At 40.1% G+C, this 27023-nt stretch overlaps 1 protein-coding gene across 1 annotated transcript in view; it reads right to left on the reverse strand.

Annotated features, from left to right (window-relative positions):
- Window positions 1–27023, reverse strand: part of slc8a3 (solute carrier family 8 member 3) — a 351492-nt gene that overhangs the window by 314593 nt on the left and 9876 nt on the right. Inside the window, 1 exon segment of the mRNA XM_034194826.1 lies at window positions 13347–15217. Within this exon segment, the coding sequence (XP_034050717.1) occupies window positions 13347–15127 (1781 nt within the window). The 5' untranslated portion in view covers window positions 15128–15217.

Consider the following 27023-nt stretch of genomic DNA (forward strand, 5'->3'; position numbering starts at 1 on the left):
CGGAGAATACTGGAGATGCCAAGTTCCGAGTCCCCAGGTGGCCACCGTCTCTGAGTGTCGGATCTGGTACTGCTGGCGAGGAGCAAAAACAGTCAGATGTGGGTGCGTGCACACCCAGAAACAACAATGGTGGGAATTCCACCTCCACCTCTAATACACACTCGTGCAGCTCCTGTCTAACCACTTATCTGGTTGGGGTGTGAAGCGAAGCCGTCGCTGATCACACCAAACGCCAGTCTCTCAGATAAGGAACACCACAGGAAAGCGGCTGCAAAAAGAGTTCAGACTCAGACACAGTTTAGGGTTAAGGCTGAGAATATTACCTTCACAGGTAGATGATATCTCGGCAACGAGGTGGAGATGACGTCCGGTTTTTATGGAGTGGAATGATGAAGTGTAGATGGATGACAGCTGTCATGAGATAATGAGTGACATCTGTCACCCCCGGCTGTGTCCGTGGCGGCAGCGCCCTCTCGTGCCTGAAGCCCGCACTTCAGGCAGGGCGCCCTCTGGTGGTGGGCCAGCAGTACCTCCTCTTCTGGCGGCCCACACAACACACGTATACTGGACAAACCCTCCGTGACGTCACCCATAGGCTTCCTATAGCGCTGGTTTGAAGTTCAACTGAGGCGGTTCCAAATATCTCACCTTGGCAGTCCCTGACACCCCCTAACTCCCAATCAACCCATAAATGGGTAAAGAGGTGGGGCATGGCCAAGACTGGCATGACCTGGGTGGGACAAATACAGCCAGAACAGCACACCTCCATTATATTTACCAAACAAGCTGAAGCTAAAAGGCTAATTAACCCATGTCCATGTGTTTTAGTAATATATATGATGTGCGGACACAACAGTGGACAGCATGGAGCCGGGTATTAAAAATTATGGCATATTGCCTCAGTAACTGTGGCATAACAGTGGAGAGAAGGGCACGGTCATACGGCACACGGCGATAGCTGAACAAATGAAAAAAGTCACAAATCGTCGAGAAAAAGTGGACGAATGAGCCTGCGAGTCCAGAGCGCATAAAAGAACAAAACAAAACCGAAATTAACAAAAGAAAAACAAAGCGAACGGCGACCTTGATGCTTTTGAACAAAATCAAAACGAAACATTCAGGATGACATGACTTGACAGCGGGTACGAGCCAGAGCGCCAACCTGTGATCATTTCTGCAGCCAGCCTGCACTCTCCACAGTACCTGCAGGCGTGAGATCTGGATGTCTTCACAACAGATTTGTCTTGGCTGGAACATGCATGCGCACATGCATGTCCCAGTGTGCTACAAACAGCTACGGGAAGTACGCAAATGATGAGGAACCATCAAGACAGAAAGCAAAACAGAATACGGACGAATTGAGGTTGTCGTCGGGATTCGCTCACATTTTTCAACAGTGAAAATTCTGATGAAACGACAGCTACAGGAACAAAGCTGGACGATGGTTAAATGATGTTTCTGAAAGTCAACGTAAGTCCAGATTTCTTGTTTCAAATCAAAATCAAATAAAATTTATTAATTTATATAGCACCAGTTCATGATGAAATTGTCTCAAGGCACTTCACACAACATAAAAAAAAAAACTGAATTAAAAATTTAAAGCACAATAAAAAGACGACCATAAAAGAATACAAGAATAAAAACACATCATAACACTAATGATAAAACAGGGAAAACAAATGAGTCTTTAAACGTGACTTAAAAGTCTCCATAGTATCCGACTGCCAAATGTGTGCTGGGAAATCTTTCCACAGAGCTGGGGCACGGTAGAAAAAAGCTCTGTGACCGGCAGACTTTTTATTCACCCTGGGAACACATAGACGTCCTGCACCCTGAGTACGCAGGGCCCGAGCTGGTACATAGGGGCTTACCAGGTCAGCCAGACAGGGAGGTGCAAGTCCATGAACAATTTTATAAACTAATAACAGTACTTTAAAATCAGATCTTGCAGCGACTGGAAGCCAGTGCAGGGATGCCAAAACGGGAGTAATGTGGTCAAACCTTCTGCTTTGTGTCAAAAGTCTGGCAGCAGCATTTTGAACCAGTTGAAGACCCCTAATCCTGGACTGTGGTAAGCCAGAAAATAGAGTATTACAACAGTCCAATCTAGAAGAGACAAATGCATGAATCAAAGTCTCAGCATCAGCCATAGACAGGATGAGATGAATCTTCGCTATATTTTGCAAATGGAAGAAAGCAGTCCTCGTAATGTCTCTAATGTGGAGCTCAAAGGACAACGTAGGATCAAAAATTACTCCAAGGTTCCTCACTTTATCCATATGATGTATAACACACAAACGTAAGCTAAGCGCTAGCTGATCAAATTGATGCCGATACCTCGCTGGACCAAGAACCATAACTTCAGTCTTATCAGAATTTAAAAGTAGGAAGTTACTAGACATCCAACTTCTTACTGATGCAAGGCAATCTTCCAAAGATTTTATGTGAATGAGATTACCAGCAGTTATTGGGATGTACAGTTGAGTGTCATCAGCATAGCAATGAAAGGGAATCCCAAAGCGCCGCAGTATATTCCCAAGGGGTGCTACATAAAGGGAAAAAAGCAGGGGGCCTAAAACGGATCCCTGCGGAACCCCATACTTCATGTCCCTACGATCAGAGGAGGAGCCATTACACAATACACAGTTTTGGCTTCGGTGTCCTTCGTTAGTGCTGTGTGACCAGGGCTTAACCTCAACAAGCTCTCAATACCAGCTAATTCATGCTAATGGTGTTAACATACAGATTTCACGAAATAGAATACTGGAGCAAAGACTTCTTAGATGGTCTGTTTCTACATTTAACCACACAGCCAACCATATTATCACAGGTATTTTTAATAAAATGCTCATAAAAGACAAACACAGTCAAGTCCAGAGCTACTGATAGCAAACTATACTAACAGGGCCCTGAACCTGTTGGCATAGGTGTCACTCAAACTGACCATGTCCCTAATTACTCATAATTTATGTCTTAAAATAGCTTTAACGCCATCATACCTTACTAAGTAAACTAACTATAGAGACTAAAATGTTTTGTTTTGTTTTTTGTTTTGTTTTTTTTTTTTGTTTTTTGCACCAGGCTGTAAACAAGTAAAAATTGGGGATTTTATCATGGGGGTCTAAAAGGGGCCATTCAAGAAAATACAAGATTTAGCACTTTCGTACTCATTTTTCAGCACGGAAGGTTGGAGCTTGCTGCAAACTTATTTAGTTCTCACCATTATCAGTGTATTATTAATTGTATGCAAAATTGTTTCAACTATGTACCAAGCAGTAGAGTCTTTTATGTTTCAACTTTAATGCAAAATGGAAATAAGCACATTTCTGCCGTCAATTTTCATATGTGCCAGAGGTAGAATATGGATGTGTGGGGGTAAATAAATTCTACATTTTTTTTCATGTCACGAATGTGAAAATAACCCAAAGGAGAGCTTTCAAGGCAGCGGAAGAAACATTGTGGTAATTGTGCCTTTAGTGAATATTCTTCACGTTCATTCCCTTTGTTTTGTGCATGGAAATGTTGTCATGAATCTTCGAGTGTGCTTGTGGATGAAGCTGTCACTTCCACTCTGCTTTTGTCTTTTTTTATAGATGCACACAGAATCTAATTCATCACTCCGACTGTAATTATGGAAATTTCTGGAGATTTGTTGGAAGTTCCGTAACAGCAGCGTGCCATCGTACAAAACATCTAAAAGGTCTCGGGGGGGGGTTGAAGGAAAGATTTTCATATTAATAGCTGAGCGTGTTCATGCATCTGAACAATTCTCCTTGTTTTAATTGTGTAACTAAAGCATTTATCAAAACTCAGATTTCTTAAATATTTATTCAATAGATGCTGATTTTGGTATTGATTAGCTTATAAGCACAACACATGTCAAATATAAAGTTTATTACTGGAACCGATGTAACTTCTTGTAAGTTTTTTCTGTTTCTTTTCCATATGGGTTGGGCTGGCATGGTTACACATATTCTCCCGTGTTGAGGCTGGTAACACAATCTCTTAAGGCCGTTTCCCTTGACCAATTTTTGGCCCCAATTTCTGTCCCAACTTCAGAATTGAAGAAATTGGGCCAGATTTCTTTTTTTAATCATATCCAACATATGTATGTCATTGCAATTCTTACCTGCTATTTTATATCAGATTGCATATGACCATAGCTGATCATTACGGATTGCACCCAATTACATACAACTCCATTATACTTTTTCTTTTTTTGTTGTTGTTGTTTTTTTGCATGCACCAGTGCTAGTTCCTCTTACTGTGTTTTTCCAACACTTTTCCAAAAAGCAAAAATTTCTCTCTTAAAACCTCAAAAAAAAAAAGCTTTCTGTTGAAGAGTGTGACATGATTTTAATGGGCTTCATGTTGTGAAGGAGGATCAGAAGGAGGCGTCTACTCAGAATGGGAGGTCCCAGTTACTGCATATTGTACCAGATTGTCCAGTTTCACCTACTTTTACAAAAGATTGCCTCGAATCTGCACCAATTCAGTCCATTTATTTACTTTTTTGGATCACGATTTAGCCCAGTGTCAAAAAATGTTAAAAACATGTTCAAAATTTTCCCGCTAGCTCACAATGTTCTGCAATGCTACTTTTACCGCCGGTATTCAGACCATAACTGGTTATCTGTTGGGGTTATTTTGTTGTTGCTCTTGTTGTTTGTTTGATTTTTTCAAAATTGTAGACAATCAGTATAAATAATCCATCCATCATCCATTTTCTATACCTGCTTACTCCAATTGAGGATCATGGGGGGTGGGGGCTGGAGCCTATGGTATAAATAATAATAATAATTGGTAATGGGTAATCAGTAATTTACTGACAGTTGCAACATACAGCTGTAAAGACATGCAGCCATACCATTCTGAACTTTGGTTCAGAAAAAGCCAAAACACAGCAGTAAGGAAAAACTAGCCTTAAAAAGGGTCGTGTTAATAGCTTCTATACATGTGGATAAGTAATATGTGTCCTAAAACAGTTATTAAAGTTTGCAACAACAAAAAATACAGTACAACATAGATACTGGTTGAATGTATATTAAAAACAACTTTCAAGTCTGTAATGCCACACCATCTCTTTGCAGAGGTGGCAGTTCTCCTTTTTTCTCACACAGATCTTGTGGGCGTTTCAAACAGAGCCGTAGACCCACACAGCTGGTTTGTCTTAATAATCAAGCAGGAGTTCCAGCAAGGATGTCCGTTACGTATGTCGCACAAGTCTACAATAACCCATTATTTTACTGTAGACAGTAGCATTTTGTAACATATCACCCCTGTAATGGGGTGATTAATGTACTTAGCTATGTCCTAACTGTTCTAGTGGAAGATAATGATACTATATTTCTGCATATACTGTATAATTCTTCTCTGTCAATTTACATTTATATAACGGATGAGTGGATCCTTGTCATTTGATTGGTGGCTTGGATGTCACGTGACATGGATTATTTGTACCATTTGCCGTTGTGTTTCATTATTTTTTAGCGTGCAATTTTGGTGCTGTATGAAATGTGCTATTGCACGCCCGACCACCGCGTGCGCTCACACTACTGGGGGGCGGCATTTAGATAAACATGGTGGAGTTTGTTTTGCTGGCAGACAATGATTTGAAGGACCTAATTGACGCTGCGAATTCTTCTAACATGCACACACACACACACACAAAAAAAAACAAATCCACAATGCTGTAAGCCGTCTGGAGGCATGAAGAACTGTTAGGATGAAAAGCTGGATAAATTTCTGACGTGATTTTAGGCTGAACTGAGGAACTACACAAAGTCTTTTTTTTTTTTAAGTACAGGAAGTCAATGCATGGCATCACGGACTACATCATCGCAATTATTTTTGAATTATCTGTTTTTCTAAGTTGACTGAGAACAATTTTGGACTCCAATTTAAAGTTCATGTTGGACTGTTGACATCAAAGCACCAGTGGAACACCAAATCCATTTTCTATTGTTTATAGTAAATTAATAAAATATCAAATGACAAGGATCTATTTTAGCTGTTATATAAAATAAATAATGATTTTTTTTCATTCTTTCAATGGAACAAATAATTAATTTGCCTCATTGAATGGAACATTCCAGCTTTCACCGTATTAAATTATGAACTCATAAACATTCATTATTTGTATTCATTCATCTTCTACCGCTTAGTCCAGTTATGGGTCGCGGGGGGCTGCAGCCTATCCCAGCAGTCATAGAGCGCAAGGCGGGGTACACCCAGGACAGGACGCCAGTCTGTCGCAGGGCCACAAACAGACAAACAAACACAGACACACCCACACCTACGGACAATTTAAAGATTCCAATCAACCTAACCCGCATGTCTTTGGATGTGGGAGGAAACCGGCGCACCCGGAGGAAACCCACGCAAACACGGGGAGAACATGCAAACTCCACACAGAAAGGCCACGGGAAATGAACCCACGACCTTCTCGCTGTGAGGCAACAGTGCTAACCACTAATCCACCGTGCTTCCTATTTGTATATTGTTCACAGTCAAAACAGAGCTATGATGCAGAGCAGGAACATCTAACTCACTGCATGACGCACAACAGAGAACACAGCTCGATACACAAGCGTTCCTTCACAGTGCAATATCACAACACTCATAATAATATTCTTTTCTTTCTTTTATGTTTCCACTCTCCACCTCACCAACCTATTGCAGGGCCACGTACAAACAGACAAGTACATTCATACTTGCTCGTATGCACACCTACGGTCAAATTTAGTCACCAATTCACCTAACCTGCATGTCTTTGGAAGTACAGTAGGAAGTCAGCGCACCCAGGGGGAACCCGAGCGAACACAAGGAGAGCATGCAAATTCCACACAGAAAGGTCCAGGTAGGAGTCGATCCCATGACCTTCCTGGTACAAGGCAGCAGTGCTAACCACCAAGGCGCCGTGCAGCCACTGATAACTTAGTTCAACTAAAAACAATTTGAACAAAGCAACTTTGTTAAAATCTAGAAACCTGAAATATTTCAGGCCTGTGAAATTCTTCAAATGAAGTTCAATAAACTTGACTGATTCATATTTATTAACTTAGTTGATGTATCAAACTTTAGTTTGAAGTATTTTGCAATTCCATTTCGGGGACTGGGAGTAACTTTGTGTTTAATGACTTGCTCAAGGGCACCATGACATGCAGAAGATGTCAGGAATACAGTAACAACCTGCTCTACCACATGAGCCACTGCTGCTGCTAACTGGGCCATCATCAGAAAAATGCTAACTGATGCCATTTTCATTCTTTGGTCTAAATTTAGAGTATATGATTATACTTATATATATATTTTGCTCCAGTAAACAAAAAAGAACAGAAGTAAAGAACATTTAATAATCCTTCTAAATGAAAGATTGTCAGTGAAAAATGGGTCATTAAAAAATTAAATAATGATTCCTTCATTTGAGGAATATTGTGAATAAATCCATCAAATTATTGCATCATTAGGTCGTATGAGTTAATGTAACGCAAATAATTAATGTCAGTTTTACTGTATTAAAAAATAAATTCATTCCTACATTATTTTAGTTAACTGAACTTAATTGGTTTCCTCAAATTGTTTGAGTTGAACTAATTTATCAGGATTTACATTGCAGAGAACTGTATCAACACATGTTTGAGCGGTTCCACGTGCCAAATATAGGCAAGGCGAAGGTGACCAAGCCAAGTGGCTTCATCTCGGTTCACCTAACAGCACGGATGCATCTCTGTCAACTCTGCAAATGGATCCCAATGAAGTAACACACAATTTATTCTCTAACAAAGCTAAAAGAACTGCTATTGAAGAGAGATTATCCCCCACTGAGGTATTACGCCCGGATTTCCAGGCACTATGTGAGAATGTGGAATTCAGTCAAGCCCAAATAAAGACTCTCATCAGCAACATAAATCACGACAGCGAGCACCACAAACAATCAGCTCACTTGTCATAATAAACAAATAAAAGAGACTATTGTCAATGAGCAAGCGTGCAGCATGAGAGATAATCTGGCGTTTTCTGGGATGAAGGAACATGTACTCAAGGACCCAGAAAAGACTGAAGGAGTTTATGGTTAAAGAATTTCAAAGACCAGCAGACACCATGGAATAGATTCACCACATTGGAGTAAAGAAATCCCAAAACTCTCCCCTGTGACCAGTTGTCGCCAAATTTGAATATTATGAAGAAAAAGTCATGTTTAATTGCTGTGGTAGAAGAGGGCAGGTGCCATAGATGATTTTCCTTTCCTGGATTGTGTTCTGTTATGTGCGTTATTATGTATCAGCACTCATTGTTTTTGTTTACAATAGTCACACACTTGCAAACACACTTGACACACCAGCCACCAGGTCCCTCCCATTAGCATCAAGGCTACTAGCTTAATTGATGTGCGCTCTTCCTGGAATAAAATAGCATGTGGCCAATGTGAGATAGAAGAAAATTGCTACCAGTTCAAAAAATGTGAAAATATGAGTCTTGTAATGTTGAGGTGAATAAATAGCATCAAATTTCAACAGCATAATACACCAACTTCCATGTAACACTGAGCTAACCTGGTCCCCAAACTGGTGGTCATTTAGTCAGTGTGCATATCAAATTATGCTCTCATGGTGCACAACAGCAGATCACTGGTCCTCACCTGTATCTATCACAACGCAAAATTTCAACAAAAGACACACAAAAGACAGATTGTAACTGTTAACAGCAGAATTACTGGAACCTGCTAAAATCCATTGAATAGGCAGCATTGGCAGTTCACAAGGAAGTAATGGTTCAACATGAAAATGGATTTTAACACTCTGGGGCCGACGCCGTCCTATACGACGGCTAAGACCAAGCTTTACTAAATTATAAATAACTTTTGAATGATATGAGATAGAAACATACTTTTTTTTGCTGAAAAGTCAACTCCGCGGACTTTCAAGCCAGCCATCAGCCATCTTTGTACTCCTCATAGAAGCTGTGTGATGACGTGCGCAATGTGAGTGTCCAATCAGAATTTTTTTCCAAAATCCAATCGTAGGGCAGATTTACCTCACGTGAAAAGCCAAAGATTGCTTTCAGGAGTGATATGTTATTAGTTGGCCCGTTTGAATAGCCCCCTGGGTGCTCCAATGAGTACATACTATTAGTACATACTCAGTGCGCCCTGTGCCATTACGCACAGCGATCAGTGAAAGCAGGAGCAGATGGAGAGACAATCTCACGTGCTCAAACAAAGAGTGTGTAACTATCAGGATTGCTCCACTAGTTTGCATGTGAATGTTACTGGATAACTGTTGCTTTCTCAGCACAAAGCACTGTTTACCATATCAATGGACAACAAAATGCACAGACCATTTTGTATATATTGTTCAAAATGTGCATTTGTGTTTATTGTTTGAACCTTTTTGTTGTGCAGTCTTTCACACAAGACCTCAAATTACCTTTATAAAGTGTCAAAACAGTTTATTATAGTTTGTTGTGTATTTTAAATAAATGTGTGCGGAAAATTATTTTTCGCTTTATTTTTTCCTTGCCTATTTTTGATTGTAAACTTTTATTACACTTATAAAACACAACAAAAACATATATATTCTGAAAGCACAGGTTGTCCTGAAAACAAAGAGACATAAAACTTGATTGTGGGATGCAGGGAGAGCTGTTAACAGCAATAATAATACATTTATGCCAGGCGAGTGAACTGTCCAAAAAATGCCCTCGGACCCCAGAGGGTTAAAAAAAGATTCATCACATTAACCCTCTGGAGTCCAGCATATAATTGGCTGTTTTTGACTACTTTTGGTTTTACCTGTATAATTTACCTTTAAAAAGTGTTTATTTGGCCATGTTTGGTGTCATTTTTTCCAGCACATCACCTGAGTGACATTACAGTTTCCTCATTCATTCTGACCTACTGTATTAACACAGTGAACCTAAAATCACACGAAAACATAAAATCCAAGTAGAAAAAAGTTTGGGTTTTTTATTGTGAAAACCACAAACTTGTTTAACGAGCCATTTCCATAACTTAAAATGTAAATATAAATTGTAAATTTCAAAAACATATGTACAAATGTAGCAAAAAAAAAAAATTAAATACAATTATTTACATAAATGCAGGAAATGCTTCAGGCTTTTTTTTTTTTTTTGTCCGAACCCAGAAAAGCAGTTGAAGATGAGTGATGAGTGAGTGTATTTACAAAACAGTCAGATATCACAATAAGATTTAGAATGTAAATATAAATTTCAAAAACATATAGTGCAGGGAATGCTAATGCTAAACTATTTGCAAAACAATCAGATCTCAAAATAAGATGCAACACAAATTATTTGTGCCACTCAAAAAAATAATTCCTGTCCAAAAACACAGAGGGGCACATCGCAGGCCTAACACTTCCACATTGTGTCACTCCTCTTGTTGTCCACCTGAAGGCAACTTTGGCAACTCAATCTGCCTTTTGTGGCTTTTTGTCAGAAATTGCGACAGCACTTTCAAAGTTCTGCGTCAAAAGTTTAAAATTTTCAACTTTTGCTGCTTACCGCAGCGACAAGGACAAATCAGATGCTGCTTGATCTTTAACAAGGAGGAAATATAGACAGCAAGAAATGGATTATTTAAGTGCAGAGAGTCAGCTGGTATCAAACAAGTAAATGTGAATAATTTGTGTGATTTACAGAAAGGAATTAATCTATAATCTACTCTATTCTATTACCCCTTTGTTTCACAAAACTTAAGATGCCATCAAATCCAGGACTTCCTGTTTCAATATAACTGTGCAAAATGCTAAACTCATGCTACATGAGTGGGATTTGAACACAGGTTTACTATACAAATTGGTAAGCCAGTTCCTTGTCCACTCGGCTACCTGATATAGTAAACAAATGCAGAGTGCAGAAACAAATATAACATACAGTACATGCAACAATTTAATATGATAACATCTGCTGCACATTCAAACAATCCACACAAAAGCAGACACTTTGGATGGAGAAGCGACATAAATAGATTTCTGCCCTGAGGACTTTTTCTGACTGACTGTTTTATGCATCACAAAAATATATATAAATAAATAAATAGCAACATATGAAATTAGAACTAGTTTAAGAGTAAAATCATCAATGAAATAAATAAATCAATTTGCTCAGCTTTGTTGACTGGCTATGTTCTATAGCCAAAAAATAACAGACTGCAACGATGCACTGAATGTAACTCCTTGATCAGACGTAATAGAGTAGATTAGATTAGATTAGACAGAACTTTATTGATCCCTTGGGAAGACTCCGTCAGGTAAATTGAGTTTCCAGCAGCATTGTATAGCAGCACAAAGGGTAAGAAGCACATAGAGCAGGGGTGGGCATCGAGGGCCGAGACACTGCAGGTTTTCCATGCAACCATTCACCTCAGCAGGTGGGTTGCTGATGAGCTTCTCCTCTGAACATAAACACCTGGTTGTCAATGAAATCACCTGCTGAGACACCTGATCATTAATGAAATCACCTGCTGAGGTGATTGGTTGCACGGAAAACTTGCAGTGTCTCGGCCCTTTATGGCACATGATTGCCCACCCCTGACATAGAGTATCAAAAGTGAAATTAAAAAAGAAAAACAATTTTCAAATATAAATACCCAATATAAATACCAGACATACTGATCAATACTGGTTTATTGGCTACTACTGTTCCTCTCCTTCCTGTCCTCTGTCTTCCTGTTACTCCTCTTCCCCCTGAGCGAGGAGTTGTACAGTCTGATGGCCTGAGGGACAAAGGAGTTTTTCGGCCTGTTGGTCCTGCACTTGGGAAGGAGCAGTCTGTGGCTGAGTCTGTGAGTCTGTGCCTGGCAGCCTCTGGCTCTATTGTGTTGCAGCGATGTGTAAAGCAACAGTGTGTTTGCATTTGTTGTGTGAACTTGCAGTAGACATGTTATCAACTGAAACTGCAGCATGCCCTGTTGGATAAATATGTTTGGTTTGTCTGTGTATTTTTAATTCCGCTATCTGTTGTAGAAGTGATGCAGATGCATTTGTTGGTAATGTTTTAATTTGAACTATCTACTGCAAACCTGAGCAGTTTACAGGTTCGGCATCTTGCTGAAAGGCCACCTGACACATGGATGCATTTGGGGACCTTTTGCTTAAAAGAACTCAATCTACCAAGTAGTTGCACTACATACAGTATGTTGCAGTTGCTCTGTTTTAGTCATTTTTGTATTTATTTTGTTGCAGTGTACACATGTGGTACAACAGACAACATAAATCTTCACGTAATACAAAGATTAGGAAGTGCAAACATTTTAGCATGGCTGCCCCAGATGGAATCAAACCTACAGCATTTTCAGGGATTATAACATGTTATGTCAACTATCCTAAAAAAAAAGAAAAAAAAGGAAAACTAAAACGCACTGACTGTATGAACCGGATCTTGAGCTTTGTCGTTAAAGCATGTACGTCTCCCTGCTCCTCTGTTCTATTCCTCTTTTGTTTCAAATAAAGCAGAAATGACAGGAACATTCACAATAAAAGGAAAACGAGTGACAAACCAGCGTTCGACAAAAGCAGCAGGGATTACACAAACCAGGGGAGGGTTACCTCAGGACTGTCTGTTTCCACAGATGTGTGACAAATCCCGGCTGCACGCGGTGCATGCAGCATTCCTATCAAAGCGCCGTGATGAGAGCAAAATCTCTCAACAGGAAAACAAGAGGATATAGAGTACACGCTCAGATGAGAGGCTACGCTGTCTAAACATGTAAAGAAGAAAGCAGTTCGAGTGATACAGTGCAAATAGCACATGAATAGGTTGCCAAAGTACGTCCTAATTAAAAGGACAGCAAAGAAAACAACTTTGTTTCAAAAACTAAATGAAATGTGTGTCAGGCAGACTGCTGGGAAGCTTTGATGCTAGCTGTCACATTGTATATAGTGTTCGTGACAGTTTTACCGTAGGCAGATTGCAGCTCAGAAATAAAAACACACAAATCTGAGTTTTGCAAAAACAACTTCCCACAAAGTGTTGAAGATACTAATAAAATTCATCTTCAGGGTTCAGTAAACGAGATGATCTCAGCTTTGGATGGGAATCGAGAACCCATACGCTATCACATCTTCTTATCAATGCCGGCAAAAAATGTTTCACGTCACAGCAAACTCTTCATCTAGCAACAAGGAAAATACTGTACATGCAGTAATCCTAAAAGCTGTGTAGGTCCACATTTTTCCACAGAGACAACTGATTAGGCATTGATAAGGAAATCAGAACCAGACCTGATAAGCAGAATTGATGATGGCATTGACATTTAAAATCTCATCGGTTCTCATCCCTAATCCCAGCTCATTTATCAGAAGATGAATAAACAATGTTCTTACCAGGTTTCATCATTTTTGAACTCAAGCTCTCCGTAGGTGTCTTCAAAGTCCTCCCCTCCTCCTTTGGCAAGTCCCTCCATGGTACGATAAGGTACAATCACCGTCCCCCTTGCCCCAGAAGTCCTTAAGACCTTCACTTCCATAATGCCAATGCTTTCACTGATGTGCACTAGGCCACTCTCAAAGGTGAAGATGCCAGAATGATCATCATCCAGAATGGTCACGGTGGCCACGGTGGGGAAGCCCAGCATGGCCTTTGGATAAGGGAGGCTGTTGGGGGACAGGAACTCATCCTCAGTCTCTAGGACACGGAGATTACTCAGGCGCACAAAAAAGTGCTCGTCTTCTTCAAAGATGTCATCGTCAATGATGCCAATGCTAATTTCCTTGATCATCTCTCCTGGTTTGAATACGACAGTACCCTCTGTGAACTCATAGTCAGCCCCAGCATTGGCTGAGCCGTCCTCTGTCTTATAGTCCACGTAGATAGTCTTGTTGATGTCGCCACCCTTCCTGCTGATGCTCAGAATGACTGCACCGCAGTTCTCCAGGCACTGGTAGACTGCGGGCTCAAAAGTGATCCGCGATACGAACTCCTCCGGCTCTTCCACATGCACCTCCTGTACGCTGGCGCTCTTCTTGGCCTGCTCTGCTACGTGTTTCTTCAGGATATTTCCCGCACCAGTCATCATGCGCGTGGCTTGGATTCGGTAAAAGGCACGGCTCTTCTGCTGGTGGGACAAGGCATAGTAGTTAGCCATCTCCACCAGCTGATCCAGATCTTTCTCTGGGTACTTCTGCTTCAGGTCTTTCAAGATGCGGATCATGTCATGTCTGGATTCGTCAACCTCTTTGTTCTCAGTCAAGCCAATAAAATTGGCAGCCGCGCCTCCATCCATGAAGTGAGAGTTGACCATTTTGCCATCCATCTCGATTCCCTTGGCGCGTTCAGTCGCTGTCTCGATGATTACGCCCCTGTGTTTGTCCGTGCGGTATTTCTTGTGCATGAACTTGTAGAAGAGCAGCCGTCGATCAGCCACCCATGCAAGGATGACACATACGGGGAAAAAAGCCAGTGTGAGGAGCCCCTCCCACACCTGGACCACGTTAGGAGAAAACACAGCCAAGATCATGTAAAGCCAGATGTAAGCGAAGATGCTCCAGCCTGCGGTGATGAAGAACACTCTGAGGTGTTTGACCTTGCGCACCTCTCCTTGGGGAATAACAGACACACAGAGGCCGATGATGACAAACATATTGAACGCTGCACTGCCTACAATCGTGGCTGGCCCAAGCTGGCCGGATTTAAAGTCATGTCCGCACACCTCAATTACAGAAAGCAGGATCTCAGGAGCAGATGAACCCAAGGCCATGAGAGTGAGATTGGAGACTGTTTCATTCCACACACGGATTGTGGTGGTTATTGTTTCCCCATTGGGCCTTTTGATAATAATTTCCTTCTCCTGGGATGTGATGACCTCAATGGCTGCCATGAAGCGGTCAGCGATGATGGACACACCGAGAAACATATAAATCATGGCCACAAAATACACAATGACGCGTGCAATCTTGTCTCCCATGGATGGATCCTCGGGATACCAGATGGGCAGGATGATCCCTGGCTCACACTTGGAGTTACCCTCACAGGTCACATTGCTGGGGCTGGGCAGAGGGCTCGGACTGGTCCGGGCTTCTGCACAAAGGAAGGCTGCAGCCACAGAGACCAGCCCCAACCAGAGGTAGGCTGACGACCCTGGCTTTAACAAACCTGAACCCTCCATGCACCCTCTGTTGTCTCAAGGGTCCTTACCACACTAACAGTCCCTCTGGGATCCAGCACTGGGCTGTGCTTTTTTTCCTCCACGCACCACCTAAACACAACAAAGAGAAACAAACCCAAATAAATCAAGGCTTAAATTACTGCGAATCATGACATTTTTGTTGCAAAAAAATAGTTTGCCTTATATCACAGAAACATTCAAACAGGAAAAGAGTAGCGATACATTCTGAGTCAAACCTACAAAAGGAAACATTTGTATACATAGTCGCGACATTTTCAGAGCCCGTAAGTACTTGAATAAACTAGATTTTAGGATAATTTTAATATAAAATCATTACTTTTACAGCCAGTCAGGAGATGACTATTTGGACATTTCCATGTCACTGAATATGTCTTGGACTTCATTTACATCAACCATTATGGAAGACACACAGTATGGTAACGCTTTCTGGAGCAGACAGTTCTAATGATGCAAGGAGACTCGAGCAGGACACCACAAAAACAACTTTGAAGGGATTTAAACTTCTCTGGCAGTTATTGGATAATTTTTTTTGTCTGTAGCACCACCAGTCACGGCTTCATGGTGGAGAGTAAAAGAGTTGGATTTTCTCCAAAAGAAGAGTTGACGTTTCAGCTAAAGTGGTCCAAAAAGCACATTGGAGACTCAAGCCTAGATTTCTTGTATGAAACTATGAAACGAAGCTGCAACTGGTGATGAATCAAACACAAGTTGCACAATGGACAGATTCTACATTCACAACCACAGGAACCTACAACACCTATAGAGGTGTCTTGGTGGCTTCCCTCACTCGTCTCTTCTTGGACAGTCAGTTTTTGTTTTTATTTTTGTTTTCAGAATTGCCTACTCCATATTTAAATCAAATCAAATCAAATCAATTTTATTTATATAGCGCCAAATCACAACAAACAGTCGCCCCAAGGCGCTTTATATTGTAAGGCAAAGCCATACAATAATTACAGAAAAACCCCAACGGTCAAAACGACCCCCTATGAGCAAGCACTTGGCGACAGTTGGAAGGAAAACTCCCTTTTAACAGGAAGAAACCTCCAACAGAACCAGGCTCAGGGAGGGGCAGTCTTCTGCTGGGACTGGTTGGGGCTGAGGGGAGAGAATCAGGAAAAAGACATGCTGTGGAGGGGAGCAGAGATCAATCACTAATGATTAAAAGCAGAGTGGTGCATACAGAGAAAAAAGAGAAAGAAACACTCAGTGCATCATGGGAAACCCCCAGCAGTCTAAGTCTATAGCAGCATAACTAAGGGATGGTTCAGGGTCACCTGATCCAGCCCTAACCATAAGCTTTAGCAAAAAGGAAAGTTTTAAGCTTAATCTTAAAAGTAGAGAGGGTGTCTGTCTCCCTGATCCGAATTGGGAGCTGGTTCCAGAGGAGAGGAGCCTGAAAGCTGAAGGCTCTGCCTCCCATTCTACTCTTACAAACCCTAGGAACTACAAGTAAGCCTGCAGTCTGAGAGCGAAGCGCTCTATTGGGGTGATATGGTACTAAGATGGGACCTGATTATTCAAAACCTTATAAGTAAGAAGAAGAATTTTAAATTCTATTCTGGAATTAACACGGAGCCAATGAAGAGAAGCCAATATGGGTGAGATATGCTCTCTCCTTCTAGTCCCCGTCAGTACTCTAGCTGCAGCATTTTGAATTAACTGAAGGCTTTTCAGGGAACTTTTAGGACAACCTGATAATAATGAATTACAGTAGTCCAGCCTAGAAGAAATAAATGCATGAATTAGCTTTTCAGCATCACTCTGAGACAAGACCTTTCTAATGTTAGAGATATTGCGCAAATGCAAAAAAGCAGTCCTACATATTTGCTTAATATGCACATTGAAGGACATATCCTGATCAAAAATGACTCCAAGATTTCTCACAGTATTACTGGAGGTCAGGGTCATGCCATCCAGAGTAAGGATCTGGTTAGACACCATGTTTCTAAGATGTGTGGGGCCAAGTACAATAACTTCAGTTTTATCTGAATTTAAAAGTAGGAAATTAGAGGACATCCATGTCTTTATGTCTTATGTCTATTTACCATACAGTACCATACTGTTTGCATTTTTTTTAATGAATGACTAATGTAGAGCAGGTAGTTCAGTAGATCAGGAGCTGGACTTCCAATATGACATGGGTTCAAATCCAGCTCATGCTACCTGTCTGTGTCCTTGGACAAGAAACGTAATCCACATTGTCCCAGTCCACCCAGCTGTAGGTGGGTACTGGCCTTGGCTGGGGAAGTAACCTGCTTTGGATTGGTGTCTCTTCTAGAGGAAGTTGTAAACTTTCATTTACTTCATGCTACGGAATCCGGAATACCTCACGGCTAACATACTACGAAACTATGTAAAAAAAAAAAGGCTAATGTTAATGTGATATTTTTCTGTAATGCCTTGAATTAAAGCTGAAAGTCTCCAATACCACATCTTAATTGTTTGATTCCATCTCCACTGTAGGGGTGTACAAATGCAATTAAAAAAATGGTCATGAACCAAATATTGTATGGACATGACTACATCTCCAAATGTGACAATCTCAAAAACTTGATATTGATACTTATTCATTCATTCATTTTCTATACCCACTTACTCCAATCAAGGGTCATGAGGTGGCTGGAGCTTATCCCAATAGTCACAGGGTGTGAGACAGCGAGATATTCATACATGATAACTGAACTGCTTCCTTTATGACATCACAAACATCCTCACCATTTTTGTCATTGTTTTGTTGTTCAATATTTAAAAACCAGAATTTGAAGAGTCCCTTTTTTTTCTTGTTTGAAAGACTACACATGCATTACACAGAAAGAAAGAATATTTTGCAAAAATTCTACTTATCCTTCCATATGTCTCTTCAATCACTTTTTGCCTCCTACTTTACAAATAGTGTAATCATGAGACCTTTGTGTTGCCGGCTTCAGAAATGCATTTTCATATCTGTAAACCACTTTGTGGGTATTATAGATAGCAGAATTTAAAAATAAAAACATACCACTTTTTTTATTTTGATGTGGATACAGGCACTTGATAATGTGGATTTGAGTGTGATCGTCTAAATTCCCAGGGGTAATACACAGCTCTGAAGCAAACAGCTCACTCAGCAGCCACGTAGTGTTGCCAGACTAAGCACTGTCCAAAATGTCGCATTGGCAAAAAAAAAAAAAGCAGAGGGGATACAGGAAAGCATCAAGGTGCAAACCAGTTCAAAATTCATGACATTATGATCCCTGGATGGAGCATTTAAACATTGCGTGCACCTTCTCAACATTAACTGACATTTCTTTTGGTTACAGTCAACGGCGGCATCAAGAGCACCTAATCACCCCAAACGTACAAAATGGGAGCTCTTATATCCCAACACAAGGGATTTATTAGGAGAAGCGCTCTCCTCAGCGCTACAGATAATTTAGAGGTTGGCGAGGATGGTCGAGGCCCCGCTGCAGCATTTGGGTCCCCGTGGCACACAGGCAGCTGAGGCTGAATTAAAATTATCAGCAGCCGAGAGATACACACGCTCTGAAGTTAATCATTCCGTCCAGAATTCACAGGAGTATAACTTTTTAAAAATTTCTAATGATGCTTTTCCTTTTACTTTCTTAAGCTGCATAGTTTAAATCGCACTGCAGTATTAATCACATCACTGTGGTCTGATTCCTAAGGAGGGTCAGTTATTTCAATATCTTCACACTTATGGAAGTTTAAGGCACTTTAAGTGAAAGCACAAATAGCGTGTTGGTGCAACTTTTATATTTGAAAGTGCTCTGACAGCACATACATCTGCCGCCAACACTTCACACATATCTCTCCAACGAGAGCAGGGGGGCAGCATAACTTTTTTTTTTTCATAAGGATTGTGCATTTGGTGATTTAAAAAAAGCATCAGATTTGGCGCAGATGTAGCCAAACATGTTGCAAAACAATCTGGATATTGAGTCATCATGAATTTTCATCATGTTGTCATGGCAACCAATTTTTAAAATAAAAATTGAAAACTGTATTGAAACATACCATATTATTTGTCTAATTGCAAAGATTTAAAAAAGGTATAGTTTGGCCTATCTGTGACTGAATGTTATGGAGTTATGGGGTAAAAACAGCGAAAAGGATGGCAAAGGTCACTTTCAGTTTGTAGAGGGGTCAAAAGTTAATGTTGCTCCACTTTTGGTAAAAAAAAAGTGATACAAATTATTGTTTTTGTTAATAGGGTTCTTAAAAGGAATAGTTTGCACCATCACTCACACTTAGTTATGTTACAGAGTAACATATGTCACATGTCACAGAATCCAATGGACGTTGACCTTGTTTGAACTTTACTTTGGAGAGCAAACATTCACTACAGTCAAAACTTTTCCATTTATTAATCCTATTAGTACGACCAATAATTTGCATAAATTTCTACCAAAAATTTGTGCAGTTGTGACTTATGACCCCTGCACAAACTGAAATTGACCTTTGTCGCAATTCTTGCTGTTTTTACCCCATAACTCCACAACATTCAGTTATAGATTGTCCAAACTGTACTTTAATAATGGGCACTGGTGGGCACACTTCCAATAATCTGATAACAGATAATTATCAAAGATAATGTTTTCATTATCAGATTATCTTTTTAGATAACTTTAAAAACCAATACCGGACTAATTATCTCCCAATAAATTGTCGTTCGATAACTTTTAGACCGATAACGTAGTAAACCAAGCTGAACAGCAGTAAACATTTTTAAAATCAGTTGAGACCTACCTGTTAAAGGTTTCCTAAGAGAAACCCTCTGTAAACAGAAGATAGCATTCCTCTGCAGGCAAAGGAGAATTGGTTCCCCCCGCCAAAAAAAATCTTTTCCTTTAACACCATACTGATATGCTGGCAATATCACCCAAGTCATCCAGAGGCATACATTTTTAACTTATGGTTCAAATTTTAATCAAACTAATTTTGGACAGGTTATTTAAAATTACTGTCATGTCTAAAGTTTTATAAAGTGAAAATATCAGATATAGTATGTTTTAGTTTTAAAGTAATGTGCTAATTTTTAAGGTTTTGTGAGCACATGCTGTGTCCAGCAGTGCATTATGGGTAGGATAGGGTAATCTCAGTACGTTCACGACAGGACAGATGCATTTCAGACACTCTGTTCAGGCTCCACGGACAGCAGCATTAAACTCTAGTGCCTAAAACTCTCGTGAATATATTCTCTGGGTTTATAGACGTTATTGTGTTTGCGTTTGTTAAATCCACGCATCTTAAATGTAGCAGACATGGATTATCTGGAATTTTGTTTTGGCAAGTTTTCAAGGCCTCTACTGGCCAGTAGTGTTCATGGCAGTATTCGCCCTAAGTACACCAGTAGATGGCAGTGTTCTATTTATTTTGACCCCGGTTATATCAGATGGTTGTCAAATCATCTTTTTGGCTTTGCAAATGGCTTTTTTTTTTTTTTTTTTTTACAAATTAAGTTTCAAAACAAAACAAAACAACAACAAAAACATTACAAGACAGCTCTGCGGTGTTTGCACATGCACAGTGCAAGCGGTTGGATGCTTGTAGCTCTTCAGCAGCAGGATACAGAATAATATCAAACAGGTTTGATTTTCATTCGACCATACGATCGGCGATCAGGAGGTGGTCGTGAGATGTTGAACGCAGCTTGTTACTCCATGTACACTACACGATGCAGGACACGCGATTAACCTGAAACTTGGTCAAAAAAATTCTCGCACAAATGAAAAATCATCTGAAAAAGGGCCAAACCTCGCACAGTGTAAAGCCAACATTTATGTGTCAAGACAATATTGAGTGCACGTTTTACAACATCATAAAACGTGTGCACGGCACTAATAAAACGTGCGCACATTCTCTCCACATGCAAAACATTTTGCGATGACACTTCCAGGGCTCTGTAAAAATGCTTGTTTTTACAAATAAAAAATGGAATATTTTACAAAAGCACATTTATCTATAAACACCAACACACGACACACGTCACATTAACGTGTTGGTTTACATAATGAATGACTGAACCAATCAGTGTTTAGCAGAGGCACTTTTACCAAGAATCCTTTGCGATCTGTCTGTTTGTTACAAAACCTCAGAATTAGTGCATTATTCAACATTAAAAAATATATGTTATATTTTAACTTTGTACACATGACAGAATTGACATTAATGGAGTTATTCTATCAGTATTCACACAAAACCATAAGTCAGCATGCCTTTATTTTTCAAGACTTCCGCCTGACCGGAGCATTGTGATTGGTAGAGAGTTGGCTTTGTGGCTGCTCTCAGGGTGCTTCTGCACTGTAGCTGTGTAGCTTCTAGCAGGAGCAGCGTGTCCAAACATAGAAGTACTGGCTCATTGTTTGGGTCTTTTGTCGCTTTTGATGCTAAAACTCAAATTCAGTTTATTAGTAGTTACAAATGTACCAGAGACAATACTGGAATTTATCAGTTATCTGTAACTTCCGATACATTTTTGGGTGGTTTATCAGTTTATCTTTACCAAAGATAACTTTTCAGTTAGCCCATTATCTGTTATCGAAGTAAATTTTTTGGTTATCTGTGCCCACCACTGATAATGGGGTATATTTTTCAATACTTTTTCCATTTTGAAAATTGGCTGCCATGGGTGACACACTGAAAATTCATCTTCTTTTTTTCTTCTTCTTCATCTATCAGCTGCTCCCGTTAGAGGTCGCCACAGATGATCTATTCATGTTCCTGGTCTCCGAAACACAAGAAAAAGAAACAACGAAACATGCCCTCAAAGATGTTGTTCTAGGGCCCGTCCTGGCTTAAAATGGTAGCAGTGACTAATATAATTGGTGCTTGCGCCCCCTGGTGGTTAGTCTCCTCACAAGTACAAATCACTGCACGCATTTACAGATCTAACGTGATAGAACTGTAGCAAAAATCACGTGTAAGAACACACCCAATCGAGTGGCCGGTTTTTCACAAACACACGGTTACACACACCTGGAATTTTTTTTTTTTTTTTACACATTTGTGGATCTGGTTACAGACCCACAGATTTTTTTTTTTTTTTTTTTTTTTTTACACATTTGCGGATCTAATTACAGACACATGGATTTTTTTTTATATATATACATTTGTGGATCTGGTTACGTATTTGTCGATCAAAATACACATTTGCAAATACTTTTGCTACAGTAATGGCCCCATATACTCCTGTCTACTTCCTCCATCTCTCTGACAATCCCAGTTCTTGTTTTCCATCCTCTTTCTCCTTGTGCTTTCCTGAACATCTTCATTCCACCACAAAGTCTCCTTGTCTTCCTTCCACTGTCCAGATGTCACTCCCAGTACCTTCCTGGCTGTCTCCCTTACTACATCTGCATCTCGACAACTTTTCCAGTTGTCCAAAACTCCTTCCCCTCCATCCATTGCCTATCTCACCTGGTCACTGAATTTCACTCAACAAATTCATGATAGCCCAATATCCACCATATTTATTTTTTTTTTTACCAAATACCTAAATTTGCAAACCCACTGACTGACTCCAAGAATCCTGCATTTTTTATTTTATTTATTTATTTATTATTTCATTTATTTTCTGTGCACACTCATTTTGTGATTTACAGGTACAACAGAAATTTCATTGCTAATTTGATATTATTCCAGCACCTTTTGGCAATGGGAAATGTACTGGATTTACATCTGATACAGACACTCAAAGCATTTTACAATGATGCCTCAAATTCTCCAGTTCTCACACACACACACACACACACACACACACACACCAATGTCAAAATCCTTCCATAAAAAGTGTTCACCTGCACACCAGAAACAACTTGGGGATTAAGGACTTTGTTAAAGGACACTTTAATGAGTTTCCTGTCTGATTGGGAAATTCACCCTTTCACCCTGGTTGCATCCCGCTTCTCTCATCTTTAAGCTGCCATTTCCCATGTGGAAAATCAAAACCTCCTCTAAATTGGGGGGATTTTAGAATGTATGTTTTAAAACAAAAAATATATTAATTCTACATTGCACTAAACGTGGGGGGAAAATGTGTGTGTGTGTGTGGGGGGGGGGGGGGGGATTCACACATTTAACTGAATCAGCAAAACCATTTACATGGACAGGGGCCGACGACACAGTCCGTCAGGGATCCAACGCCGCCGATCACAAACAAAAACCACTGAAATAATTCAGTAATAAAGTTTTAATTTAATGAGAGAAATGTTGAACATGAAAGCTGAGGTTTTTGCACAGGTTCAGGCTTATTCTTCATTTTAACATGACAGTTCACTTGCAACACTAAAGGTGACAATTATGTTTTCTCTTCGGTTTAAAAGTCACAAATTACTGTGACTGGGAGACATCAAAAAGCTGGAAGGATCAAATAAGTTATTGAACGTGCTGGAGACAGAAGACACAAGCTTCTTTAAGGTTTACAATAATAACATGATGGGGGGGGGTACCGAACCCATACACTCAAAAACTGAAACACTGACTTCAGTTCCATTTATTTTTGTCAACAAATTCCAAACATTTGTATTATACAATCATTAGAAGCAAAAATCTTAAGTTCATTTAACTAAGTGAACTGTAAAAAAAATATTCTAAGACACATCATACTACAGCTTGAGCAATGTTTGCTGGTCTGTCTGTTCCCCTCGTCCTCCCGGGTCCTTGGGCCGATTTACACCAAACTTGGCAAGTAGATGCAGACTGGCCCCAGAAATGCCATTAAAGGGTATAATTTGGCAAAAGTCAAGGTCAGCATTCTGATTTTCAATCTGTCTATCAAACGTGGCACACATATGTAGGGTGGCTCTGGAAACGCCCAGGTGAGATCAGGTTTACTGAAGGTCAATCATTAAGATCAAGGTCACTGAGGTTAAACAACAGATTTTTGATTTTATTTTCACGCCAATGCCCACCAAACCTGGCACACATATGTAGATGGGTTCCAGGTGGGTTCCAAAGTCAAATTTGCCAAAGGTCACTGATTGGGGCAATGCCTCGTCTGCCTGTCTCTCTCCTGCTTCCTTTTGCTGATATTTTTTTAAACATGGTATGTGGGTGAAGGTTGACTAAAAAAACTCATTTTGGCAAATGTCAAGGTGATGGAATTTTATTTTCATCCTGATTTGGACCAAAAACAACTCATTTAAAGCTTAGAGGTTACATCATCATTTGCTATGTGATATGTTGTTTTCACATCGATCCGTTCATTATAACCTGTAAATAAATTGATGAATGATTAAATATTCAGCTCTCCTGCCATGATTTTACTGATGGGGGGGTGTTGTGGAATCACTTTGAATGAGGAAAGTTGCCCCCCCAAACATACACACACAAAAGACAAATGTGAAAGTGACAAAACGAGGCAATGTATTGGCTGCCTTCTAATTTCCTGAAATTTAATAATAACTAGCTCAGAAGGATTATTTTTAACTGTAAGAAACACACAGCGTTACGTTACATCTGTGTCTCCATAAGAGACACATGAAACAATAAACTAACATTTACACAGTTTTAGTGTTTGCCATTTCAACACTGGAAATCTGATGCTACTATTATTACTGCTATGAATACTATCAGAGTACTAAAACTAGTACTATAATATCATTAATGGCATCACAAGAAATATGACTCGTCCTACTACACTGTTAAACCGGACACTCCATTTTAATACAATAATTAAGTTAATGTAAGTCAAACTTTGAAAAAAGTTATAGTCACTCATTTCTATTAATTAAACTAACTCAAAAATGAATTGTTGTCGTAACAACTCAGTTACTTTAAGTGCATTTAAAGTTTTGGGGCATTTAAGTGTTGGTGATGTATTTCCAGTGCACTCCATTCACTCATTTTAATTGAGTTTATGTAACGGAGGCCAGCAGGTGTCGCTGTGCATATGTAGTTAGTAAACCTCACTTCCAACAGCTCAAAAGAATTCTCTGGTCACAAGGCCAGAGCCCTGGGTTTTAGCCATCTGGTTAGAGAGTCCGACTTCCATGCCGGAGATCGTGAGTTTGCGACCCGAGGGGAGCGAATGGGCAGAGTCGTAACAACACAAAGCAGAGTCAGCGAAATAAACCAAAGAATGCATCAAAAAATCTAATCCAAAATGTAATGCAAAATTTTTAAGGCAGACATTTATTTGTCACTTTTTTATTGAAAAACATAAACTAGATTTACATAAGTTTAATTAACTATAAATTGTTAAGTTACTAAAACTTTAACAATTAAATTTTTGAAAATGATTTTCTTTAAGTTGGCAAAGTCAAATGGTTTAAGGCAATCGGTTTCCTCAAATGGTTTGTTCAACTAACTCATTGAGTTTTACAGTGGACTGTTCGGTTACTAAGATTACCATTTCTACCCATTCTGTTCTATTAGATATATCTTGGCAATATGGACAGTGAATGCTGATTGATTGACTGATTGACTGATTGGTACATAATTTCTCACTACTTTAACACTCATCCACACACACACAAAAATGACACTGAAGCACAAATACACACTGCTCCCTTGTATGAACCATTGATTTTCTGTCTGAGAACAAAGTTTATTTGGTGTTGTTTGGCAGTGAGTATGACTGTGACCGCCGCATTAGGAGTTATACACAACAATTTACATACTAATTACTGCTTTAAGGATTGCATTTTGTGTCTTGAACTCAGGGTTCGATGGACATTTATTCGTGACTATTCAGCAGCTACAAAAAAGTGTTAACATCAACAGAAGAGAGTGTGAGGAGACCCGACTGGAACTCAACAGAAAGGCTGAGGAAGAGCTCGGTATGACTAAGGCTGGTCTCCCATCACCGCATTTTTGGCCGCGATTGACTTTCAGAGTCCAAATAGCAGGTAATCAGCCCCGATTACCCACAACCGCCAGCAGCAATCCTGTGTCATCTGAGTGGCCCAGACTACTGCCGATTAAAAGTGACACTGAACACATCACCTTGTGCTCACACTATGCATACACAGTAAATTTTGCTGAGTGAAATATACTCTGCTGGGATAACATTTGGTCCCAGTCTAAATAGGGTAAAATACACTCTATTATAGAGTGAAATCAGCTCAACTGTCTTGTCAAATCAAGTGTTTCTAATCCAATAAGAGATGATTTTACACTGTGATAGAGTATATTAGCACTGTGATAGAGTATATTTAACACTGTGATAGAATATATTTAACTGTATTTTAGACTGGGACCATAAAGTCATTTGAGCGTCTGGTTCTGTCCCACCTCAAATCTCTCATGGCCTCCCTCTTGGACCCCATGCAGTTTGCTTACAGAGCCAATAGGTCTGTGGATGACGCCATCAATCTGGCTTTGCACTTCGTTCTGCAGCATCTGGACTCCCCGGGAACCTACACTAGGATCCTGTTTGTGGACTTCAGTTCTGCCTTCAATACCATCCTCCCAGATCTTCTCCAGGATAAGCTTTCCCAGATGAACGTGCCTGATTCTACCTGCAGGTGGATTGCCAACTTCCTGAAGGATAGGAAGCAGCAAGTGAGGCTGGGGAAGAATGTCTCGGACTCCCAGATCACCACTATCGGTACTCCTCAGGGCTGGGTCCTCTTCCTCTGCTTTACTCCCTGTACACCAACTAATGCACCTCTGATCACCAGTCTGTCAAGCTTATCAAGTTTGCAGATGACACCACCCTTATCGGACTCAACTCAGATGGGGATGAGTCTGCCTATAGGCTGGAGGTCCAACGACTGGTGTCCTGGTGCAGCTATAACAACTTGGTGCTGAACACAGAGAAGACAGTGGAGATTATTGTGGACTTTAGAAAGAACACAGCCCCTCTCCCCTTCATTACCCCGGCAGACACCCCCATCACCATAGTGGACACCTTTTGTTTCCTGGGAATCAC

Source organism: Thalassophryne amazonica, chromosome 19, assembly GCF_902500255.1.
Source record: "Thalassophryne amazonica chromosome 19, fThaAma1.1, whole genome shotgun sequence".
Classification (NCBI taxonomy): domain Eukaryota; kingdom Metazoa; phylum Chordata; class Actinopteri; order Batrachoidiformes; family Batrachoididae; genus Thalassophryne; species Thalassophryne amazonica.